General features: G+C 34.7%; 1 protein-coding gene and 1 pseudogene across 2 annotated transcripts in view; one reads left to right on the top strand and one right to left on the bottom strand.

Annotated features, from left to right (window-relative positions):
• Positions 1-13,282, top strand: part of RPS6KC1 (ribosomal protein S6 kinase C1) — a 340,815-nt gene that overhangs the window by 20,175 nt on the left and 307,358 nt on the right. For both annotated transcript variants that reach the window (XM_037824064.1, XM_037824056.1), the window contains exon 3: positions 1,747-1,867. In XM_037824064.1, coding sequence (XP_037679992.1) covers positions 1,747-1,867 — 121 coding nt within the window. The remainder of the gene's footprint in view (positions 1-1,746; positions 1,868-13,282) is intronic.
• On the bottom strand, positions 5,629-7,196 carry LOC119527183 (annotated as a pseudogene).

Genomic DNA, 13,282 nt, shown 5'->3' with positions numbered 1-13,282 from the left:
GGGCTAATAATATGCTGTCTTTATAAAACTAGAGAAATTTTGTTGTTTTTCTTTTATATATAGCTTGGCATCTGCTACCAGAAATCACTGTTTTCTTCCTAAGACTGCTAAAATACTTACATGGAATAAATAATTTAAAATTATCTAGGATAGCTATTTTAGCTCCTAAAATACTGTATGGTGGGTTGGCTTAACAACAGGAATTTATTGGCTTATAGTTTCAGAGCCTAGATGACTTGCTTCCTTCCAGGGTCAGTATCTTCTGGCTGGCTGGCAATCTTTGAGGTTCCTTGGCTTTTCCGTCACATGACAGTGCACATGCCCGTCTCTTCTCCTTTTTCTTTTGGGTTGCATTGATTTCCAGCCTCTGGCTGCTCCTTCAGGCTTCTCTTTCTGTGTCCAATTTCCTTCACTTAGAAGGATGTTAGCCATATTGGATTAAGGCTCATCTTCATTCCGTCTGGGCACACCTTAACTAATAACATCTTCAGAGGTCCTATTTACAAATGGATTCCCACCCTCAGGACCAGAGGTTGGGACCTGAACATGCCTTTTGTGGGGAATATGATTCCATCCCTGAAATAGCTTTCTTATTTTGTTTAATCTTGAAAAAATTCTTTCTGAAGTCTTATTTATTAAGAAAAGCATGAGTAAATCTGGAAGAGGACAGCAACAGGTAATATGTGGCTTCTCATTCATTAGATTCTCTAGAGCATGAACAGTCTGGAAAAGGAAAAGAAAAAGATGGAGGTGTTACCCCTTCCCCCACCTTAAAAAATTATTGTGTAGTTTGTCTACTGGTACCATATTTCACTGATGAAATTTTGGAAGGAAAAAGAACTGAAATAAAACTTTTCTCCTATGTATCATGTCAGAAATCTTTCATTTTTAAGTCATTTCATAAATAAATAGCTTTAGAAAGTAGGCACATATTCAGAAATTTTGCAATGGAAGGAAAAGACTGTTTAAAAAGAAGGAAAGAAAATTCATGAGCCAATAATGTGGTAGTGATATTGATTGATTGCCATAAAAGATAATCCAGCAGGTTTTAAATCCTGTTATATAACAGTAAAAAGGATAATGTTAATTGAATTGGGTGGTTTTGTAAATTCAAGGGATCTGAAGTTTTTAATATCGTTAGTTAATAATTTGAAAAGAAATATTGTATGTAAGCAAAATATCCGAGAATGTTTTTAATGAAAGATTAAGCTTTTATTAAATTTGTAATCTTATACATGGTTGTCACTCATTATTTCATTGAGGAATTTTATTAGAGTGATTTTAGTGAATAAGAAAGTTGAGTTGGTTCAGTAAAGTAATAGCTATTTTACAACACTTTTTTTCAGTGGGAAAGAATTGAATGTATTTTAGAGAAACTGATTTTTGCTTGTGTTTTTCACGACTTTATATAGTAACACTTACCTTAAATAAGATATTGCCCTCAGAAGCCCATCACCTCTTTCTTCCTTAATCCCTTGCCAATTTGGTTTTGCCATAATTTGATCTATTCTTAAAATGCAAAAATAACATTGCTGTTTTTCTCAGGATAGAAATATGTTCATGTATCAAAATTAGAAATGACAGATAAGCAAACAATATAAAAATTAAAATCACCTGTAATCTCATTGTCCTGAGACCTTTTACTTTTCAAGTATTGATTTGGCTCCATCAGTTAGTTCCTCTTGCTCTCTGTCTTTTGCTGGTTTGTCACTAGGTGACATATGTTTAATTTTCCCCTCTCTTTAGATAATTGTATGGAAGCGATACAGTGACTTTAAGAAACTACACAAAGAACTCTGGCAAATTCACAAAAACTTATTCCGACATTCAGAATTGTTTCCTCCATTTGCTAAAGGAATAGTATTTGGTAAGTGATTATTTTGAAATTGTGATTTTAAAAAAGTGACTATTAACTGATGATGCATGTCTGCTGGACCCCAAAATATTGTACCATGAAGTAAAAAGTCCTTTTTATTTATTAAGATAAGTCATTTCATTCATCAATCTCTTGAGGTTGTTTTTTCATATTCTTGGTATAGTTTCATTAACTTAAAGTGCATTTATTTTTTCCTTCCATGAAACCAGAACAACAACAATTTCAACCATTAAAACAAATAAAAAAACTTGTAGGAACATAAGTATAGATGAAGTTGAATTATTCTTATGATTCTGAAATCTTTGATTAAAAAAAAAAAGTCTGTATTTTATGTTTCCCTGACACCTTTCTCATAGTATGAATGGTTGGTTTGAGGCACCTAGTCCAAAATATGTATGTTTTGGGATGGTGTTCTGGGTATGTTATTGGTTGAGTCATACTGTTAGATTCCTAGAATATCTGAGACCAATCAAATGAAAAAAAAAATGTATTTCATAGGATTTAGTTATGGATTTGATATGGAAAAGATTGAGAACTTGGAAAAATAACAAAATCCAAAATACAATCACCATCACCAAAAAACACTCAAGAGATAAACATGGTGGTCATGGTTAATACTTTGAATTATGTCCTATCAGTCTTTTTTTCAGTGTGGGTTTGTATATGTACACAGTAATTTAAAAATGTACTATATATATTGTTTGGTAAGTTTACTTTTTAAACCTTTGAATTTATTGAAAGTACTTTCTATGTCAATAAATTGTCTTCTAGAAGATGTTTCTATATGGGCAGCATGTATGGATTTATCATGATTTACTTAACAATCAACCTTTTGGATAGATCTTTGTATTGTTTTTTTTGCCTCTACTGGAGGTCTTTATTATTATTTTTTGGGGGGGGAATAAAAATTTCTAGGTATTATTTATTTTAGAAAATTTAGTTACAGTGCTATCTCATAGGTTTTTTTTAATGCAATTTTATTGAGATATAGTCATATAACATACAGTCATTTAAAGTGTACAATCAGTTGTTCACAGTATCATCATAGAGGTGTACCTTCATTCCCACAATCAATCTTTGAATGTTTTCATTACTCCAAAAAATAAAATAAAAATTAAAATGAAAAGAATATTCAGAACATGCCCATCCCCTCCTCCCCGCATTGTTCATTTAATTTTTTTTTGAGTTCTTTTTTTTTTAAAATTCAGTTTTATTGAGATATATTCACATATCATACAATCATCTGTGGTGTACAATCAGCTGTTCACAATACCATCAAGGGATTGAGAATGCCTTCTTTATAAAAAGGGGGAAAAGAAAGGTAACAGAATAAGGTTACAGTGGCTGAGAGATTTCATAGAGTCAAGATGCTCTCTTGGGGGTTACTCTTATGCAAGCTCCAGCTAAATATTTGAAATGGCCATAGTATGGCAAGCCATAAACAACAGCAGCCCTGAAATACCTAGGTTCCTATAAAAGTTTCACTCACTAAATTTATTTTTCAGAAACTTAAATCCTCCAGAGTGTTCCTATGCCAGATAAATCCCAAAACCCAGAGGCAATGGCCTCGCCAAGAACGTCAACCAGATGCAGCCCCCTTCTCCATAATGTTGATGCCCCTTTTCAATATGAACAACTTAGGATGGTCATTGTCCAGATGTACCTGAAGATACAGAATGTGATTAAACAAGAGGGAGGGGTAGCAACAGACAAGATAGGACTTATCAAGGGATTATGAATACTGAATATATATATATATATATATATATATATATATATATATATATAAATATATATATGCTAGGGTATTAGAATAGCTAAACTGTAACCCATAACATTCTTTGCTCTATAGCTAGTCATTAAATTGTTCTTTGAAAGTTATCACCTTTCTGTATATGTATTTTAGAATAAGGGAAAACTGAAACTGTGGAATTGTAATCCGTAACATTCTTTGAAATTTGCTCTATAACCACTTGTTGAATTGTAGTTTGAAAGTTAATCACCTTTCTGCATATATGTTATATTTCATAAGGAAATAACTGAAATCGTGGAACTTAACCCATGTCATTCCTTAAAATTTGCTCTCTAACTACTTGTTAAATTGTACTTTGAAAGTTCTCACTTTTCTGTATATATGTTATATTTCACAATAAAATATGTTAAAAAAGAAAACAAACCTCAGTTGCAAATGCTTTATCTTCCACTGACAAGGAGATAGGATGCAGGGCAGAATCAATAGCCCAGAGGTCGGAACTGAGAGCTCTTGAAAATTATTCCCAGGCCCAGACCTAATCAAAGAACTTCCAACATTTGTCCTGCTGGATTTCAGACTTGTTATGGATCACTGACTCTTTTGTGCCTTCCATTTCCTCCCTTTTTGTATAGGAATATCTATGGCAGTTATTCTTGCCTGTCTCCCTGGTGTATGCTGGATGGGTAGGGGGCAGATAACTTGTCTCTGTAGTTTCACAGGTCAGGAGGTGTATGGGTTGAATTATGTTACTGAAGTCCTAGCTCCCAGTACCTCAGAATGGGACCTTATTTGAAATGAGGGTTGTTACAGATCTAATTAGTTAAGATGAGTTTAAACAGGAGTAGAGTGGTCACTTAATCCAATATGACTAGTGTCCTTATAAGAAGACACTCAGAGAAGATACTCTAAGACAGAGACACACAGGGATGAAGGCCATGTGAAGATGGAGGTAATTATCTACAAACCATGGAACACCAAGGATTAATGGTCACCATCTGAAGGTTGGAAGAGGCAAGGAAGGATTCTTCCCTAGAATGATTGGAGAGAGCCTGTCCTTGGTGACACCTTGATTTTCAGACTTCTTGCCTCCAGAACTGTGAAAGAATAAATTCCTGTTACTATTTTTTTTTTTTTTGAGTTTCTTTTTAATGGTTTTAATCTTTTTTTTTTCCCCCGGTCCCCAAGGCTTGTACAGTTGAGTATAAATGTTTTTGCTATTTTGTTATCATCAGGCACATGATGTTTACCAATTCCCAGGAAATAAATGAAAACCAACAAAAAAGTCCTGTGACAATAGAGCACATTTCCACAGAACCAAATTTGAGAAGCTTATTACAGTTTGATACAGTTTAGTTTTCAGACCTACATATGAACGATGAAATGATATTAATAAACTACATTTGTCTTCAGGTTTAATTTCTTTTTAGGTAATTACCACACTTCTTTTTGGTGCCAAGGTTCAATTGAATTCTTTGGTTTTAAACACTGTAGCTCTATTTAACCTAAATATATGTAGTTCTATTTGTACCAAACATCAAAAATGAAAAAAAAAAATTAGACAAAATTTCAAAAGGTAAAAATGCAAGTATTGCTTCAGTATAAAAAATGCCTGGTCCAGTTGGATGCTATTGCTATTATTGCTTTGTTTCTATTGGAAAACTATCCTGGAAGTCAAGGACTGTATCCCTATCTCCTGGCTGAAAGTGTAATTTGGTTATCCATTGTCAGCTATTAATATGTCCCCTTCCTTCACCAAAGCTACCCTAATCTTGTCCTTAAAAAAGAAAACAAAGTGAGATAGCATAAATTAATAAGTTGACCTCAGGGGATACAATAAATAGACTACTACATAGGAATGAAGAGTAACAGAAAGCCTTCGGTACTGTACAATTAAACCATAGCTTTGGGTTTTCAGGATTTTTGGATACAGCCTTCATTTTACAATCTAATTTACAGTTGACAGGTAAAGAGAAGAATACATTCTGCTGTTTTCATCATTTCATTTTAAAAATGAAAATATAGAGACTACAGCTATGAATTCTGCCTTTTGGGAATTCACCTGGGTATGTACCATCAGTTTCAGACCTTTGCCCAGTTGTACAGCTGAAATCTTAGGGATTAAGAAACAATACAAACATGATATTCCTTCAATTTTTAGTGGTTCTTGGTCTCCAGAATAGCTATACAGAAAAAAAAAAATCGGAGAAGAAATTAGACTCAAAAGTTTTGCTGTCTTCTTTTTTTTTGCATCCATTGCATCCAGAATGGGTTGTCTTTTCGCAGTGTATCTTTGACGAAGCTCTTCTATTTCTCGTTCCATCATAGGGTCCAACACTTTTAACCGCATCTGTAGTTCTTTTAAACTTAGATTTTTTTAAGAAGTCAAAGTCTCCATCTTGAGGAACTTTCTAGTTATCAGGAAAAACATTTTTTGACATAGGGGAGGGTTCATGCATGTTCTGATTACAGTTTTCATGACTCTTGCTCTTGAAGTCCTGTTTATCAAAGTAGTCCATGAAAGATGGTCTTTGTACTTGTGGTGAATTTGCATTTCTTTTCATAGTTCCATCTTCTTCTTCTTCATCCTCACTGTTTATAACCATGGTCCCTAGGTCCGACTCTTAACATCGTGCTGTTACGTTCAGTCATGGTCTGGGCCTCTTCACTCATTGTGTTTGTGGCCTGCACAGTGCCCACACTTTCTGAACTGGTCTTCACCATGATATGAGAATCCAGCTTGTCTTCATCCTGTAAAAGTTGTGTTGCAGTAGCTATCTGCTCAGGATTCTTCACTAGGCACTTCTTAACAAAATTAATAAAATCATCAGAGCAAAGTTCTGGTTTCCTGGATGTTGGTGGTGGATTTGTGGGAATCAATAAAAATAGCCCTCATTGGATGTGTATCAGCATAAGGAGGTTTTCCTTCAGCCATTTCTATAGATGTGATGCCAAGGGACCAGATGTCTGCCACACAGTTATAGCCTATTTCTTGGATTACCTCAGGAGCCATCCAAAATGGAGTTCCTATCACAGTATTGCGTTTTGCCATTGTGTCTGTTAACTGACCATCCACTCCAAAATCTGCCAACTTTGCATATCCTTCTGTATTGAGGAGAATATTCCCAGCTTTTATATCTCTGTGTGTGTTTCTCATGAAGTGTAAATACTCTAATCTTTTCAATGTAGACTTAAGAATGGTTGCAATTTCATCTTCCATTAATGTCTTGTTTTGTAATCTGATTATGTCTGAGACTGAGCCAGCTCCACAGTACTCCATAACAATCCAGAGGTCCATGTTTTTAAAGTAACTGCCATAGTACTTTACAACATATGGACTGTCACACTGCTGCATAATAGAAATTTCTTTATTTCCTGAAGATCTGATTCAACAGGTACTTGTTTAATTGCCACAACTTGACCAGATTCCTTATGTATTGCTTTAAATACACTTCCATGAGACCCCTCTCCAAGTTTCTCTAAAACGTCAAACACTTCTTCAGGCTGCTTAGTCAAACTGTCTTCACTCAGCTTTTTTAGCTTACTCTTGGGCGCCGGGGGCTGCTCCATGGCGGCCTGGGGCAGAAGAAGGGAGCTGGTGAGCGGTGAGGGCTGGAGGGAGGAAAGAAGCTGAAACACCCGCTGGACAGGTTGGGGAGTCAGGGCAAATTCCTATTATTTTAAGTCACCGAGTTTGTGGCATTTGTTATGGCAGCCCTGGGAAACTAATACAGGAGGAATTGTACTCAGAGAGTTATACTTAGGGAACTTCATCTGAGGAATCTCATTCATGCCTGGGCCTGATTTAGATGATGAGATTTTGGACTCTGAAACTGCTACTCTAATAGGATGAAACTTTTGGGGGCTTTGGGAGGAGGGTGAATTTATTTTGTATATGAGTGGAATATGAATCCTTGGAGGCCAGAGAGTAGACTGTGGTAGCTAGCCTCTAAGATGGCCCCCAATGGTCCCTGCTGCCTGGGACCATTACCCTTTGTTTTATAAAGCCCCTTGACTTATTCTGATTTGGAATTGGGTTCTTCATATATGGAGCATAATTTTATTGTGTAGCTGGAGGTTTTGTTTTTTCCCTTGCATTTTGTGCTTTTAGTACATCAAGTTTTTCAGTGTCATAGTCTGTTATCTCTAATGTGGTATATTGTTTCCTGAAGATATTCTTTTTAGAAACCTTCATCTCTTTTATCTAGGCATGCTCTTTAGCTGCTACATGGCTGCTGTCATAGTAATCCCTTCTTGGTTCTCCTGGGATGGTTCCATTTTTTTTTGTCCAGGATAGGATATTTTCCATTTTTGATTTACTCCTTTGTTGTGCTAGATTATGACTATACCTTGGTCAATTTCTAAATCAAGAATGTGTGGATGATAAACTTTCTTTTTTTTTTTTAAATAAGTTTTTTTTTTTTAATTGTAGAAGTTGTAGGTTTGCAGAAAAATCATGCAGACAATATAGAGTTCCTGTATACCACTGCCCCCCTCCCCCCACCATTTTTAACGCCTTGAATTAGTGTGGTACCTTTGTTAAAATTGATGAAATAATATTATTATAATTGTGCCATTAACTGTAGTTAATATTAATTAACTACTATTGACTAGTTCATAGTTTACATTAGAGATCACTGTGTTGTACAGTCCTATGTTTCTTAAATTTTATTTTTATTCTAGTAATACATATACAACCTAAAATTTTCCTTTTTAACCATATTCAAATATATAATTCAGTGCTGTTTAATTACATTCACAATACTGTGCAACCATTATCACCATCCATTACAAAAACTTTTCCATTACCCCAAATAGAAATTCTGTCTCAATTAAGCGGTAACTCCTGCATCCCTACACCCATCCTGGCCCCTGGATCCTAGAATTATGTTCTGGTTTCTGATTCTATGAATTTGCTTATTCCAAGTATTTCATATCAGTGAGATCATACTAGATTTGTCCTTTCGTGTCTGGCTCATTTCAGTCAACATGATGTCTTCAAGATTCATCCATGTTTTGCATATATGAGAACTTTGTTCCTTTTTATGGCTGAATAGTATTCCATTTTAGGTATATACACATTTTGGTTATCCGTTCACCAGCTTATGGACTCTTGGGTAGCTTCCATCTTTTGCAGTTGTGAATAACGCCTCTGTGAACATTGGTGAGCATTTGTCTGAGTCCTGCTTTCAATTCTTTTTGGTATATACCTAGAAGTGGGATTGCCGTACAAATTCTATACTTAACTTTCTTAAGAATTGCCAATTGTCTTCTACAGTGGCTGCACCACTTTACATACCCACCAGCAATGAATGAGTGTTCTTACTTGTCCATATCCTCTCAACATTCTTTATTTCCCATTTTTTAAATGATAGCCATTTTAGTGGGTGTGAAATGGTATCTCATTTTGGTTTTGATTTGCATTTCAGTAATATCTAATGATGTTGAGCATCTTCTCATATGCTTTTTGGCCATTTGGATATTTTCTTTTGGTTGTCTTTTTGTTGTTGAGTTGAAGGATTTCTTTATATATTCTGCATATTAAACCCTTATAGGATATATGGTTTACAAATATTCTCTTCCATACTATAGATTGTCTTTTTACATTCATGATGAAGTCCTTTGATGCACATAGTTTTTAATTTTGATGAGGTCCCATTTATGTATTTTTCTTAGACTTTATGCCAGAAGTATGTTGCTCATACTTTTGACATTTAGTCTAAGAAATCATTGCATAAAACAAGGTCCTGAAAATGCTTCCTTATGGTTCCTTCTAGGAGTTTTATATATTCCTATATTTAGATCTTTGGTCTATTTTGAATTGATTTTTGTATATGGTGTGAGGTAGGGGGCCACCTTCATTGTTTTGCATATGGACATCCAGTTTTCCTGGCACCATTTGTTGCAGAAACTATTCTTTCCCCTTTGAGTGGACTTGCCACCCTTGTCAAAATTCAGGTGGCTGTAGATGTGATGTTTTATTTCTAAACTATCAATTGGATTCCATTGGTCTGTATATTTGTCCTTGTGGCAGTACCATGCTATTTTGATTACTGTGGCTTTGTAATACGTTATAAAATTGGGAAGTGTGAGTCTTCCAACTTTGTTCAAGATAGCTCTGGTTATTTGGAGCTCCTTACCCTCCCATATACATCTGATGATTGGTTTTTCCATTTCTGCAAAGAAGGCTGTTGGAATTTTAATTGGGATAGCATTGAGTCTGTAAATTGCTTTGGGTAGAATTGACATCTTACCATTTACTCTTCCAGTCTATGAACATGGAATATTTTTCCACTGATTAAAGTCATCTTTGATTTCTTTTAGCAATGTTTAGTTTTCTGAGTACAAGTCTTTTACATCTTTGGTTAGATTTATTCCTAGATATTTGATTCTTTTAGTTGCTGTTGTAAATGGAATTTGTTTTCTTGATTTGTTTTTCATATTGTATAGAAACACTACTGATTTTTGTGGTTGATGTTGTAACCTGCAACTTTGCCGATTACTTTACTAATTCTAATAACATTGTTGTGGATTTTTCAGGATTTTTGTATATAGGATCCTGTCATCTTGCAAATAGGGAACTTTTCACTTCTTCCTTTCCAATTTGGATGCCTGTTATTTTTCTTGCCTAATTGCTCTGACTAGACCTTCCAGGAACTGTGATGACAGTGGGCATCCTTGTCTTGTTCCTGATCTTAGATAGAAAGCTTTCAGTCTTTCACCATTGCGTATGATATTAGTGTTCAATTTTTCGTATATGCTCTTCATCATGTTGAGAAAGTTTCCTTCTATTCCTAGCTTCTTAAGTGTTTTTATCAGGAAGTCGTGCTGAATTTTGTCAAATGTCTTTTCTGCTTCAATTAAGATGATCATCTGTTTTCTTCCGCTTTGTTCTGTTACTGTAGTGTATTACATTAATGATTTTCTTATGTTGAATCACCGACATACGTGGTATAAATCCCACTTTATCATGGCATATAACTTTTTTAATATTCTGTTGGAGTCAGTTTGCTAGCATTTTGTTGAAGATTTTTCGTCTCTATTCATAAGGGATATTGTTCTCTAATTTTCTTTTCTTATGAGATCTGTATCTGGCTTTGGCATTAAGGCGAGTTGGTCTCATTGAATAAGTTATGGAGTGTTCTATCCTCTTCAATTTTATGGAGAGTTGGAGCAAGATTGGTGCTAATTCTTCTTGAAATGTTGGGTAAAATTCACCAGGGAAGCCATCTGGTTTGGGGCTTTTCTTGGTTGGGAAGTTTTTGATTATTGATTCAATCTTTATTAGGTATTGGTCTGTGGAGAGCTTCTATTTCTTTTCTGAGTCAGTGTAGGTAAGTTTGTGTGTTTCTAGAAATTTGCCCATTTTATCCAGGTTGTAATTTGTTGGGGTACAGTTGTTCATAGTATCCTCTTATAATCTTTTTTATTTCTGTGGGGTCGTTAGTAATAGCCCCAATATCATTTCTCATTTTAGTTATTTGCATCCTCTTTTTTCCTTCATCAGTCTAGCTAAAAGTTTACCAATTTTATTGATCTTTTCAGGGAAACAATTTTTGAGTTTGTTGATTCTCTTATTTTTTTGGTCTCTATTTCATTTTTCTCCACTCTAATCTTTGTTATTGCATTCCTTCTGCTTGCTTTGTGTTTCGTTCTCCTTTCTCTAGTTCCTCCAGTTTTGAGGTCGGGGCTCTGATTTGAAATCTTTCTTCCTTTTTGGTATAAACATTTAAAGCTATAAATTTCCCTCTCAGTACTGCCTTTGCTGCATCCATAAGTTTTGGTATGTTGTGTTTTCATTTTCACTTGTTTCAAGATATTTTCTAATTTCCCTTGTGATTTTTTTCTTTGACCAGTTGGTTGTTTAAGAGTGCATTTGTAAGTTTATACGTGTTTGTGTATTTTTCTGTTTTTCCTTTGTTATTCATTTCATTTTCATTCCATTGTGGTCAGAGAAGATACCTTGTATTATGTTAGTATTTTTGAACTTATTGAGACATATTTTGTGACTTAACAAATGGTCTGTCCTGGACAATGAATGATTCATGTTCTCTGGAGAAGAACGTGTATTCTGATGCTGTTGGGTGAGGTATTCTATATATGTCTCTTAGGTGTAGTTGGTTTAGAGTATCACTCAGGTCTTCTATTTCCTTATTGATTTTCTTTCAATACACATTATTGAAAGTGGTGTATTGATGACTCCAAGTATTAATGTTGAACTATTTCTCCCTTCATATTTGTCAATATTGCTTCATATATTTGTGACTCTGCCATTAGGTGCATATATATTTACAATTGTCTTACTGTTGATTTGATCCATTTATCAGCATATAGTTACCTTCTTTGTTCCTTGTAACAGTTTTTGAGTTACAGTCTATTTTATCTGATAAGAATAGCTACCCCGGGTCTCTTTTGGTTACTAGTTTGCATGGTGTATTTTTTTCTGTCCTTTTACTTTCAACCTACTTATGTCTTTGAATTTAAGATGAGTCTCTTGTGAGCATCATATAGTTGGCTTATGCTTTTTTTTTTAATCCATTCTGCCAGTCTGTCATTTCACTGGAGAATTAATCCATTTAAATTTGAAACAACTGTCAAGGATGCAGGACTTTCTTCTGCCATTTTACTATTTTGTCTCTGTAAGTTGTGTGCCTTTTTTTGACTCTCAATTCTTCCATAGTACCTACTTTCATATTTGTTTGATTCTTTTGTACTGTTCCATTTAAGAGTCCATTGTCATTTCTTTCTGTTTATATTTTTCATATATTTTCTTTGTGGATACCATGGGGCTTAAGTTTAACATCCTAAATTCATAACAGTCACATTTGATTTAATACCAACCTAACTTCAGTATCAAACACACACTATTCCTATACTCCTCCATCCCCCCATCTTTTGGATATATTTGTTACAAATTATATCTTTTATACATTGTATGTCCAAAACCATAGATTTATCATTACTTTTATGCATTTGCATTTCGGAACCTGTAAGAAGTAAAAAGTGGAGCTATGTCCCCCAGAATACAATAGAAAAGTTCTAGCCTTTATAATTATCCGTATAATTACCCTTACCAGCAATCTTTTTTTATGCCACTTTGATTCACTGTCTAGTGTCCTTTCCATTTCATTCTGAAGAACTCTCTTCAGCATTGCTTGTAGGCTAGGTCTAGTGGTGATGAATTCTCTCAGCTTTTGTTCACCTGGGAATGTGTTAATTTATCCCTCATGTTTGAAAGCAAGTTTCACCAGATATAAAATTCTTGGTTGACAGTTGTTTTCTTCTTAGCACTTTAAATATTTCATCCCCCTGCCTTCTTTCCTCTGCATTGTCTGTTGAAAAATCGTCACTTAATCTTATTGGGTTTCCTTTGTACATAACTCATTGCTTTTTCTTCATTGCTTTTCTCTTGCAGCTTTCAGAACTCTCTCCTTGTCCTTGGCATTTGGCAGTTACTCTGTGTCTGGATGTGATTGTGTTCGAGTTTATCCTGTTTGGGGTTGGTTGGGCTTATTGAATGTGCATATTCATGTCTTTTGTAAAATTTGCCATTATTTCTTTGAATATTCTTTCTGCTCCTTCTCTCTCTCTTCTCCTTCTTGGACTACCATAGTGTGTATATTGGTGCCGTTGATGGTGTCCCATGGGTCTCTTAG

Source organism: Choloepus didactylus, chromosome 2, assembly GCF_015220235.1.
Source record: "Choloepus didactylus isolate mChoDid1 chromosome 2, mChoDid1.pri, whole genome shotgun sequence".
NCBI classification, from domain to species: Eukaryota; Metazoa; Chordata; class Mammalia; order Pilosa; family Megalonychidae; genus Choloepus; species Choloepus didactylus.
Note: the sequence above shows the minus strand (reverse complement) of the source record. Positions and strands in the feature narration are given on the sequence as shown.